Source organism: Microchirus variegatus, assembly GCF_963457635.1.
Source record: "Microchirus variegatus genome assembly, chromosome: 11".
Lineage (NCBI taxonomy): Eukaryota > Metazoa > Chordata > Actinopteri > Pleuronectiformes > Soleidae > Microchirus > Microchirus variegatus.
In genome coordinates, this window is record NC_139812.1 from 8094193 (window position 1) to 8114955 (window position 20763).

At 39.1% G+C, this 20763-nt stretch overlaps 1 protein-coding gene across 1 annotated transcript in view; it reads left to right on the plus strand.

Moving 5' to 3' along the window:
- ttc27 (tetratricopeptide repeat domain 27) overlaps nt 1-20763 on the plus strand; it is a 182623-nt gene that overhangs the window by 74930 nt on the left and 86930 nt on the right. Inside the window, exons 10-11 of the mRNA XM_083898147.1 lie at nt 10528-10641; nt 13512-13607. Of these exons, the coding sequence (XP_083754273.1) occupies nt 10528-10641; nt 13512-13607 (210 nt within the window). The remainder of the gene's footprint in view (nt 1-10527; nt 10642-13511; nt 13608-20763) is intronic.

Consider the following 20763-nt stretch of genomic DNA (forward strand, 5'->3'; position numbering starts at 1 on the left):
GTGTAACTGAAGACGCTGCAGAGTCACAGAGTTATTACGCACCGCACAGGGTGCATCTATTTACAGCGTGTTATCATACTTTGTTTTTTTCAAAACAAGTTCTTTTTAGATCTGTAGTGACTTAAATAAAATTAAATGGGTTTTTAATAATTTCGTACCTAAGAAATCTCAAATGGCACAGATGGTGAAAAAAGTGAGAACGCCCAGACATCTCTTCACTGAAACCTCTGTAATTTCACTCTGCTTCATTTCAGCAGCATCAGACTTTGCACAGCTTATGTCCACATGTTGTTACATGACATCCATGTGCTCCTACTGCATATTTTAAAGGTGATATTTGCTATAAAATGCAATATCTTTTTAGGCTAGAGAAAAATCATTCAGTTATGCTGTGTTCCATGTACATTTACTCTGACACAGGGGCATCTACAGTGAAACTTACCCCTCTGGTGGAATCTCACAAGTGTCTAAATATTGCTCTGCTTCATTCTATTCAACAACATTCAACCCTAACCCAAGGTGGGCCACAGCAAAGTTAACAAAATCAGTTAATCTTAAATGAGTAATATTTAAATGTAAATGTAACAACAAAATGAAAAATTAAAATTAAAACAAAATAATAGAGTGAGATAATAAGGGCAATGGTCTCTTTGGTTTATCAGAGGAAGATCACGTTAACAGGCAGTTATAAAAGCATAGAGCAAGTCTGCCTTAGCTATAGTGATTTGAACATTTTATAAACAAGTTACCCACTTACACCTGGGGTCTGCAACAGAGATGAACAAGTTCGAACATTGTCCCAAAAAAGGAGTGACCAGCCAGGCTACATGCCCAAAACGATGCCGGAAAACAGCAGACAGTTACTCCAAAAAAAAAGAAAAAGCAGCAATTCTGCGTCGGAGCAAGTGCAAGAGACCTCTGGTCAAACAGGTCCAAGTTACTCGAGCATTGTTCAGCTGTAAAAAGAAAAGAAGTTTCTTCGGCCATTGGAGAGTAGTCCTGTCAATCCGTCACTGTTATAGGTCCCTGCAAATCACGGAACAGGGTTGGGATGTGTAATCCAGTTTACCGAGAAATAAGTTAGTCTTGAGGCAGTACATCTGGGTGATATTTCTTCAGATAATTTTCAGCAGCCTGTGGTGTTGTGAAGGTGTGTCGTCCCCCGTCCAGATCCATTGAGAAAGTGGTTGGATGCAGTAGTCTGAAGGTGATGTTCTTTGCTTTGAGTTTCCTTTTCAGTGGGACAAAAGCTTTCCTTTTCCTTGTACAGGGTTGTTGACATATCCCTGAATTATTATGGTCGAGTTGCCTTATTGTAGTGAACTTTTGTTCCATACCGCCTCGACGATCTTGACCATGTCAGAGCAGTGGAGCAGCCGGATCACAATGGCACAGGGTTTGGCACCGTCTGCTGGGCGTCGTTGCAGAGACCTGTGAGCCCGCTTCACTTCAAAGATTTCCCCTTCTCAGGCTAGCTTTACTCGACAACGATCTGAACACAAAGTGCAAAAGTGGCGTTGTGTTCCCACTTTTTATTTTGCGTTTAGATGAGCGTCTTTGGGTGGAAATCTGTATGCACACGGTGGCGCTAAAGTGTGTGAAATTTGATCTATTAAGCATGCGAGGTTGCTAGGTGGCACTTTGAAGCACTGCCATACAACAACACCAGGAGCGCTTGCATGCATTGAAACTTCCTTCTTCTTCTCTCTAGTAGTGCGAAGTAGCCCACAGTCGAAAACCAAAACATTAACTCGGCTTAATTGCTGAAATGACTCCTGGATAGGTAGCAGAGCAGCTAAGGCAACTTGAATGTCCGACTGATGGATATAATCAGACATGTTTGTTGTTGTTTGGCTGTACTGCACATGGATCTGATGTCAACGCATACTGGATAGCCAGCGTGAGCAGCTCGGAGTATATTTTTGCGTTTTCAACCCTTTAGATAGGAACGCGACGGTGGAGCGTTTTTAAGATTTGCACTCTGGAGGGTGGGTTCAGTTTTTTTGCATTTTTAAGCCCCAAAAACGCTGTCGCCGTCTAAATGAAAGGCACATCTGATCAAATATTCTGTCGTTTCACCCTGGAGCGTTGTGTAAAGCCAGCCTAAGTCAAGCATCTTTGGGAGCCATTCTTGTATAAATGCCACTGTGTTCTTCCCCTCCTCTCCTTCTGGAAAGCTGACCAGCCTCAGCTTCTTCCTACAGGCTCGGTTCTCTTGATCATCCAGTTGTTCCCTCATCTTGCTTCCTCTCAATGCTCTTTACTCGGCGTACAATAGCACAACTGTGCAAGAATCCTCTTGAAATGCAAAGGATTATTATTCTTATTATTAGGGTTCGAGCACGACTGTGTAAGAACCCTATTGAAACTGAAAGAGTTATTAGGGTTAGAGCACGACTGTGCAAGAGAACCCTATTGAAACTGAAAATTCTTTATTAGGGCCGGGGCACAAATGTGCCAGGGCCAATGGCTCCTGGCACAAAGTGCGAGGAACCTATTGTTCCCGTTGAGATTATTATTATTAGGGCCCGAGCACAACTGTGCCAGGGCCAATGGCTCCTGGCACGAAGTGCATGGAACCTATTGTTCCTGTTGAGATTATTAGGGCCCGAGCATTAATGTGCCAGGGCCAACGGCCAAAGTTGACCTTTAAATAACCTTCAAGTCTGAAGGCTCAACCAAACAAGTTCGAATCCCGGCAGGAGCAGGTTTTCGAATTCTCTGTCCAATCACGTGAAATGTGGGGACCAGGCATGTGGGAGAATCTTATCTAATTTTTAACAAATATAGGACAATCTGAAGCGAGCGTGACATTGAATGCAAGTTTTTTTTGTCTCTGTGTCACTTTGAGCAATTGAAATGCTGTAGCAGCAAGTTAAACTGGTCATCAACCCAGGATGTTTAAGTCTAACTTAATTTGTGTATCTTTGGTGGTTGTTTCAAATTAATAATCATATGCTGTTAATGTTATACTAATTACTAGTATAACATAATAATGACTAGCTTTTAGTTTTGAACAAACTAGTCCTAGCATATTTGAGCTCGCCCCGTCAAACCCCCCTTCTGGGGGTGAGAGTTCAGTCTGAAATATGACGGCTCAGGAACAGCGTCAGAAAAGAGGATTTCTATCAGCTCATTTACAGCAACTAGGAGGTTTTTGACCATAAAAACAAGTTAATGTATGTAAGTAGACTCCATAACTAACATATATGTGTCCAGCCATGGCAAAAGGGTTCACATGTCTACTGTGGTCATTTGAATGTAGGCACTCCTCAAACTGCTTTAGGGAGAAATTCAGCCTGAAAGATTTCGACCCTCTTGAGGAGCCAGGCCAATAGCTGCTCATTTGCATCACATTAACATGGTCACAACCCCCCACCCAGTCTAGCTGTCAGTGACATCTGATGTCTGTTAGCCCACAGGACAGTAACAGTGTAGCAGTTTGGGAAAAAAAAAGGAATGAATGTAGTTCATGTCAATGTAAGGCAAGGCAAGGCAAGGCAAGGCAAGTTTATTTGTATAGCACATTTCAACAACAAGGTAATTCAAAGTGCTTTACATAAAGCATTAAAAAGCATAGAAAAGAGACATTTATAAAATCTGATATAACATCAAAATAAAAACAAGCAGGTAAAATTTAAAGATTAAGATTAAAAAATAAAATAGATACAAATAAAATAAAAAGATAAAAAATAAAATCAAGAGTATATATAAGGAATAGAGGTTACAGTGCAGTATTGGAAATTACTGAAATGCAGCGGCAAACAGAAAAGTCTTCACTCTTGATTTAAAAGAGGTGAGAGGTTCAGCAGACCTACAGTTTTCTGGGAGTTTGTTCCAGATATATGGTGCATAGAACTAAAATAAAGAAATAAAATATATCTAAGTGTGTGAAGGAATATTTTCCAGACCATGGACTATATTATCATCTTCAATACCAGTTCCTCCCCCACAATGTGGCTGTACCCACTCTGTCCATCACAGTTGATATGCGGGCTAAATGGTGACATCACAAGCGCACCCTCTTCTGCTTCCTCTTCTGTGCTGTAACCTTTGGTGCTGGGCATGTGAAGTCTTTTGCCTCATCAGAACAGAAAGGCCTGATTTTTTCAAAAAGATACGTCTGCCTGTCCATGGTCAGTCCAGGTGGGGCCAGGACGGGAAGACTGTCAACAGGGGGCAGAACTCCTGGGTTGCGCAGTAGCTGAAACTCGATAGGCTCTGCGTCACTGTGAGCTTGAGCAAGCACCACACCTGACCATTTATAAACGTTGCGTACGCACAAAAGAAGGCGTACGCCACTCTCTACGCAAACCGTGGGATTTATAAAAAGAGAACTTGATGGGAAAATGTGCGGTCCTCCACGCCAACTCTGACCCATGCGTAAGCACATACCTGGGGTAAGGCGAAACTGCGCCACTGATGGCAGAAGAAAGAAACGGGAGAAATGTGTGAAACTGATCGTGTAAAATAAATTATAAGTTATATTACCTCTCATATATGAACAGTTTATTTGCAAGAAATGGATAAAAACAATTACATTTCTACAACGAACAAACAAACAAACTCCCTGGAGTGCACACGGGAAACATATGATTTAGGACAATAGTAAGACAACAGTAGGGCAAATTATGTATATAAAGGCAGGTACTCACAATGCGTCATGGTGCACAATGCTTTGGCACTGTTGTGTCAAACGGAAGGATACGGAGGGAGCGGAACTTCCGAGACGAGCTAGATCCACTGGCCAACAGTGATGTGTGGCTGATGAGCCGTTTCCGACTCCCACGAGCTGTCCTCTTGGATCTGTGTGCGGCATTGGGCCCAGCCTTAGAGAGGAGCACCCGCAGAAACCACGCCGTGCCAGTCCCGCTGTAAGTGCTCACAACACTCGGGTTTCTGGCGACAGGTGTTGTGCCAATGTAGGTATCCCCGACAGAAAGTGTTTACCCTGGCCGCGGAGGCAGAGAAACAGCGGTGCACTTGCTTTCACCCAAGTAAATGAAAACTAAAAATTGCATTATTTAATGATTTATTTTATGTATACTTCACATACTAGTCTATAACCTCTGGTATTATGAACAGCTTTCTTCTATTCTAGCCGAAAATATGGGGGGATACAAATTATGGCAGACAGGTAAACAGTCTGAAATAATGTGTTTCCCCCATATCTTTGCCAGACGTTATAGAGTAGTATGTGAAGTATACATAAAATTAATCATTAAACAATGCAATTGTTTTAATTTACTTGGGTGAAAGCAAGCGCACCACTGTTTCTCCGCCTCCGTGGCAACACTTTCTGTCGGGGATACCTACATTGGCCCGACACCTGCATGGGTGTCCCCCTAAACCTCCGTCACCTCTACATTCAGGAGGGATTCCCCGATGATCCCCGCCAGTTTTTCATCCAGCGGGGTGAGCTCCGGTTGGCCTGTTCCTCGCCCGTGGCACAGACGCTCTGCCTGTGTGACTCCAGGCGCTTTTTTGCGTCTACTTTAATGTCTGATCACTTTTTTCTCACCTCGGCCACACTCCGACCTTCTGAGGAAACAGCATTGACATAATCCGCCACATGCTGCCACTCTAGAACACCAAACAATAAAGCCTTCCTCTTCTCCACCTCCCCGACAAGTACTTCCACCTCGTGAAATTACGTTATTTGGCATTTCTCTCCGATTTCTGCATGATTTCAGTCATGAATCAATATTTATGAGGGGCGTTTCTCTGAATATTTATCGGCAAATATGGGCGTGGTATGACCCGCAAACAGGTGCGCCACATTTAGAGTGGATTGTGATTTATAAAGGGAAATCGGCGTAGGACGTGCGTGCGCACTGTTTTATAAATCTGGATATTTTAGTGCGTAAGCACTTTCTGTGCTTCGTGCGTACGCCAATTTTGACGTCGGTCCTACGCACAGTTTTATAAATGAGGCCCCTGGTCTGTTGGCATCAAAGCTCAAAAAATATTTGACCATTCAGATGTTGTTGTAGGAGGCCTTAGATGCAGAAATCAAAGGGTTTTTGGAAAAAAAAATGTTTATGTACGTTTTTAGAGAAACGTTGTAATTTTACAACGTTGGGCTTTGGTGGTAGCAGAATTTTTGTGTTTTTACTCACTTTGTCTGAACAACAATTCACAACAACTAAGGGTTCATTTGCAGGTTTACTTAGCTTCATAAATGTATATAACATTTAAAAATAATCACACATTAGTCATATTTTTATGAAAGCATTTATTAAAAATAACTAAATAAATACATAAACAGGATAAAATTCTAGTTTTTTTCTATCAACTTTTTCATTCCTTTTTTCTTTTCATGACAGACTTTCATTGTTCATGAAAGTCCTAAGAACAGTTGAAAAGCAAAGGTGAACATCACACTTGCTGCATTGTGTGTTGGTGTATCCTTTACTGCAGCATCCTCTCCCTGTATTCATGTCCTTGCGTACGTCCAATAACAGGTGTGCACATCTCTTGGATGGTCTCTTCTGAGCATTCAGAGAGCTTCATGATGTCACTGTCTGTGTTGCTGGACTCTCTTTGCCTGAAGATGAAATCCAGACCAGAAAAATCTGTATTGTGACTGATGAAATATTTTTTCGGCCAGCGACACCTGTCATGGTGCATGATGTGTTTGTTTGTTTTTGGCTCGATGTCCACGTAATGATCAGCTGGACAGTCCATGGGTGGTTGGTTTACTTTGTCCACTTGTTGACAGACCTCTTCATCCGAGTCTTCATCACTCTCATCAGTGTCATTGAGTTCCATCTCAACTTCACTCTCTCCAGATTGGATGATATCAATCACATCCTGCACACTGTATCACAGCTCTTGCTGGTGTCATTCTGGAAAAAAAGCAATGAATTAACATGTATAAATATGCTTTGTATATTGTAGTACATAACCTGAAGGAATAGATAGGGTGGTGGACCAAGTCCTCTGGGTAGAAATGTTTTCAAGGCAGACAATACTGTCTGCTGATTGTAAGTCGCTGTGGACTAAAGCATCTGCTAAATGCCCTAAATGTAATTGTCTGAGCCTATGGTCTCTACTTATCATACTAAAAGAAAAACATGCAAACCCCCACTTACATCCACACCCCACATTCAGGAACATTTACACCTTTCCCAGAACTGAATTGTTTGTTGATATCCTCTTTGTGGACAAAGACATGGGATTTTAGCTCAGTCTGATCAAATTAACTATGTATTTTTTTAGACATAAAACTTTTAAATCAGTCAAATTTGACCAGAACACAACACAAGGGTATAATGTATGTAATGTATACTGTTCATGTATAAAGAAAATACTCTTTTTCAGGCAGTGATGTTGTGGAGTGAATACAACCTGTTTGTGTCCACTGTAACAAGCCTGCTATTTTTGCTACCACCAAGACCCAGTGTTGTAAAATTACAACAATTATGTAACAAGCTCTAAATGAGATTTGATGCATCTATTTCACAATAACTAAATATGTACATTCTCTACACATTATAATAACATCCCAAAATAAAATATAAGAGACATTTTACTTACTTTAATCTGATGAATCCAGTCCAATGAAACAAAGGGGTTTTGTTCGGAGGAAATCTTGAAAAGTTGTGTGCCTTTATGGCCATAAATCAGGACTTATAAACAAATGCAACATCCACTAACACTGTGCGACTGAACATTAAGACCCAATGACTATGTACATGTGGTAAAAAAACAGATAAAATATAACAGATTGTTTTTAGGGATGGCTAAAGTTAACGTTGTAATTTTACAACCGTGGGTCTTACAGGGTTAAAACATGGCTCACTGTTCACATGGAACACTATTATGTCCATTTGTGACTTTTTTATTTATGAAATGCAGAATTTTGAATATAAATACCTTAAGTGCTGATAACTCTTGATCTGTGGGAGCTTCCGAATCGCTAGCTTAAAATGCTAACAGTCCACACACCAGCAGTCTCTGTGCTCTCTTTGTCTTCCTTTGTCAAACAAAGCTTTGATGATGACTGCTTTGATGATAATCACGCTTTAATTTCGCACTGCGCACACATACACACACACTGCACACATACGCTGGACATTCGACACTCTATCTCTCCCCCTCCCTCTCTCTCTCCCCTCTCTCTCTCTCTCTCTCTCTCTCTCTCTCTCTCTCTCTCTCTCTCTCTCTCTCTCTCTCTCTCTCTCTCTCTCTCTCTCTCTCTCTCCCCCTCTCCTGCATATTAATTAGCCATGTGTATTCTCCGTGATCGTCAGCTGATTGGCTGAAAAAGCAACAAAGGCTCTGGAATGTGAGATCGCCACACCCAGACTAGAAGTGATTCACAGCGATAAAACAACCTTAATTCAAACACAAAGTTTATGGTTTTAAGACCCACAATACTGTGATTTGAAGCATGTAGTGGCTTCTTCAAAACTTCAACTTGTGTAATTTTGAAAAAAACGGAAATCCCTAATTTTGAAAAAAAAAAAACGTTTTCCTGTTTTTCTCGTTTTGCGCTCGGCCGACTTGTTGCCTCTTGGTCCGTGGCGGGTCACATATGTGCAACAGGACCACTCTGTGTGAGCTTTAATACCGCTTGCGGTACTAGTTGGCATTGTGTTGCCTTGCTCGAACCTAAATTCAACCATTATCATTTCGGCCCCCCATCTGCTATCGCCCAGCTAGCAGATAGCAGAAGATGAAAAACAACTCCCCCAGAAAGCTCCCGAGTTGCGTCTCATTGCCCCAGCCACCGAATTATCAGTGCGTCCCTAAATATAACATCTTTATTGACAAGAAAAATATAACCGTAATAATGGCGTATTTGATAGTGTGACTTGGGTTTTAATCGGCACCTGGACATGTAATTGCTATCCCGATAAAATGGGGGCGCAGCACCCTTGTTCCCTGGTTTAGAAAAAAATGTGACCCGCCACAGACCAAGCGGGAACAAGTTGGCCCAGCCAGTTGAAGTTTTGAAGAAGCCACTACATGCTTCAAATCACAGTATTGTGGGTCTTAAAACCATAAACGTTGTGTTTTAATTAAGGTTGTTTTATCGCTGTGAGTCACTCCTAGTTTGGGTGTGGCGACCTCATATTCCAGACTTTTGTTGTTTTTTCAGTCAATCGGCTGACGATCAAGGAGAATACACATGGCTAATTAATATGCACGTACAGAGAGAGAGAGGGGGGAGGGGGAGAGAGAGTGTCTGGAACATTCCAGCAGTTATGTGTGTGTGTGTGTGTGTGCAGTGCGAAATTAAAGCATGATTGTCATCAAAGCAGTCGTCATAAAGATTTGTTGAAAAAAGGAAGGCAAGGAGAACAGGGCAATATCTGAACTGTGGCTGAACGTCTTCACAAGGACAGAGAAAGCACAGAGATTGCTGGTGTGTGGACTGTTAGCATTTAAGCTAGCGATCTTTATGCTAACGTGTTAGCAGACTTCATTGTCACAAAAACAACAAACAACCAATGATTTATAAAGGAAAATCATGAACATTTACAGGGGTGGCCCAAACTTTTGCATACCACTGTATGACTACACAAATGATAAATGAATAAGCCCCCCCCCCATATTTCTTTTAGGTTATTTCATTTCAAATCTTAAGAGGATATTATGTCCAGTTTTTCATGTATTGTATATGTATTGTTCTGTGTAGCAGTGTAGCTCACAACAAATATATCTGTGCTCATACAGAGCAGGGTTTGGTTTCACTGACAGCTTAGACCAGGAGGGTTTATGCTATGTAAATGTGATGATTCTGTCTCTTGCCTCTCAGAAGGTGTAAATCTATGAGGCTAAAATTCTCCCTAAAGCAGTTTGAGGAGTGCCTACATTCAAATTGCCATATCATCTTCAAAAAGTATCAGATGTACATGTGTTTGACATTGTTGGAAAGCTTAAAAATCACACTTTAAGAATCTGTAAATAACTCCAAATGTCCCTAAGTAGACTTGTGACCGGTTTTGCCATGGCTGGACACATATTTGGTGTATTAAAAAAAAAAGTTAAAATAAATAAACAAGCAACGCTAAGCCTGGCAGGGGGGCAAGTATAATGCACTGGGGGAAACCTTGCTGTCATTCAGAAATAATGGTTTATACATTTTAAGTACAGTTGGAAACGCACCTCTACTATTGGAACAAACAAACCAGCGAAGCAAAGAAACCAAATAAAATACAAATGACCAGATCTCAACTATAATCTCCTTTAGCACTGAAATAATTACTTGATTATTAATCGATTACTAAATCGTCAACTATTTTGATAATCAATTAGTTGGTTTGAAGCTTTTTTCATGATTATCTGAAGATATCTGATTGTTTTAGCTTCTTAATTTTTTTTTTTCTGTCTTTGCTCTATAAAACAAAGACATCATTAGAATTCAATCATTTTGGTTTGTGGACAAACACTGACCAACATTTTTTGATGTTTTCTCACATGTTATGGACTATGTAATTTCCACCCTGAATTACATGATGCTGACTAAAGGATGGTGTTCTGTGTGACCCTTTCCCTTCTTGCCATGTTCCTCTTCAGTGTATACTCTCTCAGCCAAAGTTCTGGGCTGTAGAAATCACAGCTCTCTGCCTCAGAACCAAACTGGAAAGAGGAAGCTCCCGGCGAGTTGAGAGAGCCATGATGCAAACCCAGGTAAGTCTGTTTCTCTGTCTCTCTCTCTGTGAGGTGGATTTGCAGATTGTTTGTGCAAATACAGTAGGAAGTCTCGGAAGCAATGTTTTTTTTTTTTTTTTTTAACCATTTGCTCATGTTATTTCTAGGGATCGACCGATATGGATTTTTCAGGGCCGATACCGATTATTAATAACCAAACAAAACCGATAGCTGATATGTAGAACCGATATTTATTTGCAGTAAAAATGAACATGTTGGTGTCAAAATTTAGAGAAACACACCTGGGATTAAATTGAATACAGTAAACAGTTTGTTTACACTGACAAAATGGCCTTAACTTAAATAATTAACATAATAACATAATCACATAATCATTAATGTATTTGCAGGTATTACACACTGCCCTTCCTGGGGTTGGCTGTGTGAAATACTGCCATAGTGTACTTTTCACCCGCTTCTTGGATCCATCCATCTGTAATGAGGATTTAGAGAAAGAGAGACAAAAAGAAAGAGTGAGAATTAAAAGAGAAAATATATATTAATTTATTAGAGCAAAACTGTCTGTAAAACTTCCACTACATAATATTCTTATGATAGCCTACATGAAAAACATTTAATAAATGATGTCTTATGTTCTCTCAGGTAGGCTACATCTGATCCAGCCTGATTAAGAGCAAACCAATACAGAGGGTGGCCAGAACCTTGGCTCACTACATTCATTTTATAGATTAAATAGTTATTTATGAAAATGTTTTACATCAAACAGCATAATGAGTAAATAAAGACACAACTTTCAGTGCTTAACAGAGTTTTTCACTTATAGTTCCTTATTATTATTATATTTATTTATATATTTAGAGAAATTAAGTCATATTTGGAATCTCAGAACATTAAATGTACACTCTTGTGCTTAGAACTGTATGTCATATTACATAAATAAGAATAAGGCACTTGGCAATTGGAAATTAAAACAACAAAGTCTACTTTACACACGTGAGTTGTAGACGCGACGGTAAATTTATTGATTGAAAAAAGAGAGCGCTGAGGGAGAGGCGATTGAAAACAAACAAGGACACGTTAGCGCGTGCTGTTAAACTTATAGTCCATAATCACAGCGGGTGTTTATTGACACACGTTAGGAGATGAATTATTCCCACAACGTAATGATAACCGTAAGGGTCTCCTATTATTATTGTGCGTCTGTCCCCAGCTCTAAAGCGGTCGCGGCAATTATAATGTAGCGGTACACGTGTTGAAGTAGTTTAATCTCCAGAGCCAAAGCGCAGGTTTTATACTAGAGGATAAGGTTGTGGTATTTTTTAAAACTTCCTCCTAGAGGGCTTTGAAACTTGGACTCTCACTGCCTTACCTTTCTGCTGCTCACCGGAGCAGTCCGCCGCCTCTCCTTCGAGTCTGTGGCGATGCATGTAGAGGCTTCAGTGTGGATTGATTGGCAGTCACTGACTCACTTGCGCCAAGTAGCCAATCAGTGAGGGTTGTGGGCGGGACATTGTTACACAACCAAGAGAGTGGTGACTTCAGGCAGAGACGGTGCATCAGAGCCAAAGGAGTGCGTTTTAAAATACATTAATTAATTATATCGGTTATCGGTGAAAAAAACGGCCAGGGAAGTGCTTCTTCAGAACACTAATAAAGTACTCTTCTATTTCATTTGGCTTTTTGCTGACTAGCTCTATTTCCTTATGGCTTGTGATATAGTGTCTTATCTGGAGGTACCTATATAAATCTTTTGACGGGAGGTTAAATTGTCCCTGAAGCTGAGAAAATGACTTAATTTCTGTTTCTTTAAAAAGTTGATTAATTGTATAGAGACCCTTATCAGCCCACCTTTTAAACCCGCTATCCCACATGGAAGGTGGGAATTTAATACTCCCTACGATCAACATGGCCCTCGAGATCGACTCCGGTCCCCTGAGCATTTTTTTCACTGTTGTCTAAACTTTTAAAGTGTGTTTTATCAATTTGTTCTTTATTTTGAGTTTACTGACTGACTTTGTATCGATAAATGGCAATATTGGTAAGGAGATACCCCCAACTGAGCCTTGCTCCATCTGTGTCCATATTGCTTCCCGGTCATTTCCCATCCATGCCACTATTGCATTAATTTGTGCAGCCCAATAATATTTTTTAAGGTTCGGTAGACCTAGGCCTCCCCTGTCTTTGGGTAAATAAAGGGATTTTAATCTCACTCTCTATCTCTTCTTCTGCCAGATAAACGTTGAGATTAATTTGTCTAACATGTTTAAAGTGGAAGCAGGTACTCTTACAGGAAAGGATTGAAACAAAAAAAGAAGTCTTGGTAATAGGTTCATTTTTACTGTTTCTACTCTGCCAATTAGAGAGAGGGGAAGGACCTCCCAACATGTCACATCTTTTGTATTTGTTTAATCAATTTTTTGTAATTTGCATCAAACAACTGAGTGGGGTTTGGTGTAATTATAATTCCCAGATATGTGAATCCTTGTTTGGACCAGCGAAAAGAGACATTTTTATTTAATTGTGTAGGCCAGATACCTGAAATCATCATAGCTTCTGATTTATTTTCATTAATTTTATATCCAGACACTGATCAAAATTCATGTAGACATTTCATAAGTGCGGGGATGGAAATACTTTTTTATGACTGTCTCTCATTCAAATTACTTTAAACTCACTTCAGTCACGCTCCTTTTCCAGACGTCGTGTAGTTGTGCTCTGTCCGTTTTCCTCTTGATCATACTATTTTGTGATTCTCGTATTATTAACAGTCCTTTAGAGTGTATTAAAATTTGAGGAGACTGAAATATTCCCAGTGTTTATGAATAACAGTGTTGTTAATGCAGTAGAAGTTGCTGCACACATTGACTTGCTCCTCCCTTCTTTTCCAGGCTCTAGTTGACTTCTTCGATGACACAAACTGTCCTGTGACTGAGCGCCTTAAAGTTTTCTACTGCTGCCAAGCTCCAACCAGATGGGCTCTCCAGGTATAAAAAACATTTGTTTAAAAAAGAAATACAAATGATTTGTTAATTATTAATACATTTGGTATATTTTGAACAAATCAATCACTAACTGGGTTGGAAAATGTTGTGCCACTGGGACCATATGAAGTCGGTGTTGGCGTGCTTGTAAATTCTCTTTAGAACACACTTGGGCTGAATCCTAATTCCACCCCTTCCACCTACCCCTTGTTTTTGTGTGTTCATGTGAGGGGTAGGGCTGTCTCGTTTCTCATTTGGGTTAAGGTTTAGGGCCAAGCCGTCAGGCTACATAGCCCTTGAAATGAAGCTTCCAAAGGACCACACATGAAAAGAATTGTTTTGAGGAATTTCCCAGCATCCCCTGCATGACCTGTCAGCGAAGTTAAAGCCGGCTGGTAAATCTTTTTGGAGGCAATGGCTCAAGCTATGTTACTACTACTACTACTCCTTGGTTGATTATACCGGCGCACTGCTTTGATATTGGTAGAACCAATATACCTATAGCTGTGCTACGTAACTCGCTGTCAAGTTGACGTTAGCTATTTTCCTGTCCCCTTTTTACCTCAGGGACACCAGAGGAGACAAGAGGGCTCCTTTGGTGTCTGTGATACAGTCGTAGCCTCCGATGTCGGTGGTTAGCAGCTGACGGCCCAGGCAATTGTGAGGACGGCTTTTTTGGATTGTTGATGCGATGGGCTTGCCACCTCGATTGTTGATGTTGCAGTCCACAAGCTTCAAGTGCGAACAATTTATACTCCTCCGTAAAATGTTCTACGTCAGTTACGGAGACGCCTCTACGTCGCCGGAGAGCCTCATCGTCTCCGGGTGCATGAGATGTTGTGTCCGTCAATCCGTCAAGTGACACCGGTAACTGCGAGGCCTGCTCTGTGCCGGCCACTGTGCACACCGATCGTCCACAGAGGTGGAGCTGATCACTGCCGACAATGTCGGTAAAATTGTCAAATCTTAATACACAAACCACATGTTTAGACTCTTAATGGCTAACTTTTCGCATCAAATAATCTTAAAACTGCAGTCTGGGACATAGGAAAATATTTATTTCAGGTGAGAAACGGCCACTGTTTCAATGTTATTCAGGTGCAACAACAACAGTCTTTCTCTCTCCGAAATTGCTCACTGTAGCCAGAAGCGCAAAAACCTTGCGTAGCGACCCCTACTGATCGGTCGGAAAATTGCAGTGCGTATCGGGCATCATGATGGAGAACTATGAAGGTTCGAGGGGTCTCCGTGGTTACCCAGTCAGATAATGCATTACGCAGTTGTAGAAGTATAATGTGGCCTTAACACCTAGCACCCTCAACTTTATTGAGGGCCAAGGGGAACAAAAGGGCTCGGGGGAAGGGGTAGAATTGGGATTCAGCCTTGGTTTTACCAGGCTCCTGTAAATAAATAATTGTTCTTAACTGACTTGCTCGATGGACTGAAATAACACTTTTATGTTTTCTTAAATACTACCACTGTGAAGAAATTACATTTTAAACTGAATTGCTGAAAAACATTTGGACCTTTGTTTGAAGAGCCCGTCAAGCTGTCCTGTATCGCACAATAATAATAATGTGACTTTTACAGTGGTAGCAATGACTGACTTAACCACTGAAAGTAAATGTGGTCAGTGAATGATGGATGATGCTAACAGGTGTTAGGTCTAGTGGAGGATCCTGTACAAGAGAATGTAAGGTCCAGTCAGTCTGTAGGAATTAGTGGCATCTAATGGTTAGACTGCAGATTGCAACAAACAGAGGAATCATTTGCTCACTCCTGCCTTTCCCAAGTGTGTCATGGGACTATGGTGGCCTTCGTGTTGGAGCGATGGCAGCTCAGTGGTACAGGGATTAATCTTTGCGGTTCAATTCCTGACTTCCTGGCTAGTCTACCACCCCTGACAAAAATTATGGAATCACCAGTCTTGGAGGATGTTCATTCAGTTGTTTATTTTCGTTAAGAAAAAGCAGATCACAGACATAACTAAAGTCATTTAATTTTTCTTGATTTCGTTTGGAGTTTCTGAAAGCCAGAAAGTTGCCATTTGAAATTAGTTAAGTTTTTTGTCAAGTTTTTCTTTACGAAATTTAACAACTGAATGAACATCCTCCAAGACTGGTGGTTCCATCATTTTTGCCAGGGGTTGTATATATATAGATATATTCATATCTATATATATATATGTGTATATATACGTATATGTATATGTATATATATACATATATACGTATATGTGTATATATACGTATATATATACATGTATACGTATATGTGTATATATACGTATATGTGTATATATACGTATATATATACATGTATATATACGTATATATATACATGTATACGTATATGTGTATATATACGTGTATATATATATACGTATATATACACACGTATGTGTATATATACGTATGTGTATATATACGTATATGTGTATATATACGTATATGTGTATATATACGTATATGTGTATATATACGTGTATATATGTATGTATACGTATACGTATATATGTATATATACGTATATGTATATGTATGTATGTATATATACGTATACGTATATGTATATGTATATATGTATATATACGTATATGTATATATACGTATATGTATATGTATATATGTATATATACGTATATGTATATGTATATATGTATATATACATATATGTATATGTATATATATGTATATGTATATATACGTATATGTATATGTATATATGTATATATACGTATATGTATATGTATATATACGTATATGTATATACGTATATATACGTATATGTATATGTGTATATGTATATATACGTATATGTATATACGTATATATACGTATATGTATATGTATATATGTATATATACGTATATGTATATGTATATATGTATATATACGTATATGTATATATACGTATATGTATATATGTATATATACGTATATGTATATGTATATATGTATATGTTTATGTATATATGCATATATATGTATATATACATATATAGATGTATATATATACATCTATATATATACAGTGGGGCAAAAAAGTATTTGGTCAGCCACCGATTTGTGCAAGTTCTCCCACTTAAAATGATGACAGAGGTCTGTAATTTACATCATAGGTACACTTCAGATTAAAAATCCTGGAAATCACATTGTAAGATTTTTAAAGAATTTATTTGTAAATTATGGTGGAAAATAAGTATTTGGTCAATAACAAAAGTTCAACTCAATACCACGCAAGATCTCATCCTGTGGGGTCAAAATGATCATGAGAACGGTGAGCAAAAATCCCTGAACTACGTAGGGGGACCTGGTGAATGACCTGTAGAGAGCTGGGACCAAAGTAACAAAGGTTACCATCAGTTACACACTACGCCGACAGGGAATCAAATCCTGCAGTGCCAGACGTGTCCTCCTGCTTAAGCCAGTGCATGTCCAGGCCCGTCTGAAGTTTGCCAGAGAGCATATGTATGATCCACAAGAGGATTGGGAGAATGTCATGTGGTCAGATGAAACCAAATACAACTTTTTTGTATAAAACTCAACTCGTCGTGTTTGGAGGAAGATGATTGCACAGTTGCATCCCAATAACACCATACCTACTGTGAAGCATGGGGGTGGACAGAGGGGACAGGACGACTGATCCGTGTTAAGGAAAGAATGAACGGGGCCATGTATCGTGAGATTTTGAGCCAAAACCTCCTTCCATCAGTGAGAGCATTGAAGATGAAACATGGATGGGGTCTTCCAGCATGACAATGATCCCAAACACACCGCCCTGGCAATGAAGGAGTGGCTCTGTAAGAAGCACGTTGAAGTCCTGGAGTGGCTTACCAAGTCTCCAGACCTCAACCTCATAGAAAATCTGTGGAGGGAGTTTAAAGTCTGTGTTGCCCGCCGACAGCCCCAGAACATCAGTGCTCGAGAGAAGATCTGCATGGGGGAATGGGCCAAAATAGCAGCTACAGTGTGTGCAAGCCTGCTGAAGACATACATCAAACGTTTGACCTCTGTCATTGACAACAAAGGTTATATTACAAAGCATTGAGTTGAACTTTTGTTATTGACCAAATACTTATTTTCAATCATAATTTACAAATAAATTCTTTAAAAATCTTACAATGTGATTTCCAGGATTTTTTTTTCACATTCTATCTCTCACATTTGAAGAGTACCTATGATGAAAACGACAGACCTCTGTCATCATTTTAAGTGGGAGAACTTGCACAATCGGTGGCTGACCAAATACTTTTTTGCCCCACTGTATACATTTTTGTTTGGTGGTGTGCCTCGTGATTTTTTAAATGAAAAAAATGTACCTTGGCTCAAAAAAGGTTGAAAAACACTAATATAGGAGACAAACACAGTGGTATTTGAGAAGTGAAATAAAGTTTATATGATTTACAGAAAGTCTGCAATATCAGCAGATTCTGGAGAACAATGTCCAGGAAGTGACCAAGTTGAAGTTGTGCCAGGGCTGGATCTTTCAACAAGACAACGATCCTAAACACTGCTCAAAATCTACTAAGGCATTCATGCAGAGGAACAAATACAACGTTCTGGAATGGACATCTCGGTCCCCAGACCTGAATATTATTGAAATGTTGTGGTGTGATTTAAAGCGGGCTGTCCATGCTCGGAAACCATCAAACCTGACTAAACTGGATATGTTTTGTAAAGAAGAATGGTCCAAAATACCTTCCACCAGAATTCAGAATCTAATTGGAAGCTATAGGAAGCATTTAGAGGCTGTTATTTCTGCAAAAGGAGGATGCACAACATTTTTCTTTTGTAGTGCCTAAACTTATGCACATGCCTAATTTTGTTTAAATAATTCTTGCTCACTTTCTGTAAATCATATAAACTTTATTTCACTTCTCAAATATGACTGTGCTTGTCTCCTTTAAGATATATTTAACTGAAATGTCTTATTCAAACAAACAATGATTGAATGAATGAATGTATGACTAGACGAGTGTAAGGACAAGAAATAAGCCACCCCCTTCCTATATTTTTGAAGTTATTGACCTCCGCCAGGAGGTATCTGTTTTTAACAGTGTTTGTTTGTTTTTCTGTCTGTCTGTCTGTGAGCACGATAACTCGAAAAGTCGCAGACAGATGAAATTTTCAGGAAATTTTCCTTTTGTCTTCAACCCTTTAGCACACCTAGACACCTTTTTGTGTTTTTGACTTTTTCTTTTTAGCATATCTTTTTCATTTTTTCATGCATATTTTTCAAAATGTGCCAGGTTGTGTATTTTTGGGTGCTTTAAAAAATGTTCATGTTAAATTTTTTTTTTGTCCATTCTAAACAACTGTGACAAAAATACTCACGTTAACACACCTTTGCACCAAAGTGTGCTCATTGAAACTCATTCAAATCACTATTTTTGATCCTGCTCAAATATGAAGTATGAAGAGTACTTCCCGGGGGCTTTCCCGTGTTCCACCAACTCCACTGACTCTTCTGACTTTGGGGAAGAGGTGTTACTGGCGGACCTTTTATGGAAATCCAAAAACGGAACGATCTGGGCACCCACAAACACCCTGACGCTCCAGTTCAAGCCTCCAGACTCAGGACTAACTCCAGAACCTCCCCGCTATGCCGTGGCCATTGTTAGTGAGCTGATTGACACTTTTTATTTATTTTTCACCACGGAGATCACAAAACTTATCATGGAATGAACCAAACTGCATGGGAGAAGGACAGTGCCCGAGTGGAAGGACCTCGATAACCACCACTGTGCGGGCTTAGTTTGGACTCCTTCTGTTGGCATCTATTGGCCAGCTGGTGTGCTGCAGAAACGAAACCAAGGACAGAGAGGGTCGTGTTGGACATGACGGAGGGGCTGGGAGGGTGATTGTGACTATTGATCATTTATTTTCCTCATTTGGGCTGGCAGAGGAGCTGCTGTGATGAAAGATCACCATCTTTGGCACAATGCGTAAAAACTGACCAGAGCTTACCCCACAGCTCCAGAGGCTCCTCCATCTCTCCATTTACTCACACCCTGCTGTCCTACACTCCAGTAGGAAAAAATGTCCTCCTGCTCAGCAACAAACACCGGGAGCCGGAGATCAGCAACGGATCATTCTGATTATAACCTCTGCATAGGAGAGGATACTATGGATGGAAGTTCTTCATTACAGCACAAAAAATATAAATATTTTTTTTTTATTTGGTATCTATAATGAGGTCTAATGTTGGTCTAAGAAATAAGAAAATAAAAAAAACAAAAATACATATGTACACAATTTGTATAGCTTGTATTTGTATGAGCACATGTTGGTGCTTTAGGTGTGTTAACTGAATATTTTATGAAATCTAACATTATAAAATAATAAAGCAATTTTTTTTGCAATAATCCAAACAAAAAAAATCCAGTTTGCATGAATAATATTAATAATAATAATAATAATTATAATAATGCAATATATTTAAGGCGCCTTTCAAGACACAAAAGGTCGCTGTACAACAACAAAATATATATTTTATTTTCAAAAAGATATTGAAAATAATTCATTTTTTGTGTTTTTTTAGATCATAAAATGAGGTGCATCATGACTAAACCTGGCAATTTAAGGGTTAAAAATATAAAAAATATATTAATATTTGATATGTATGGAAAGAAGAGATGTTAGTCTAAAACCTAAAAAAAAAAAAAAATCAAAAATATAAATGTATAATTTTTTTTATAGCTGTGTACTTTATGAGCACCATTTGGTGCTCTGGGTGTGTTAACATGATTTTATGAGACAATCTGACATAACAAAAAAAATAATAATGAAAAAAAAAAAAAAATTATGCTAATCTTTCACATATACCAGGCTGCAATTATCCAAACGAAAAACATCCAGTTTGCATGAATTTTATTGAAAATAATTAATTTTTTGTGTTTTTTAGATCTTAAAATAAGGTGCATCATGACCTGGCAAACCTGGCAATTTAAAGGTTAAAAATAAAAAAATAATATGTATTAATATTTGATATGGATGGAAAGATGAGATGTTAGTCTAAAACCTAAAAAAAAAAAAAAAAAATACAGATGTATACTATTTTTATAGCCGTGTACTTTATGAGCACCATTTGGTGTGCTGTGTGTTAATGTGAGTATTTTAGGCCATCTGACATTACAACACTCCTTAAACTGCTTTAG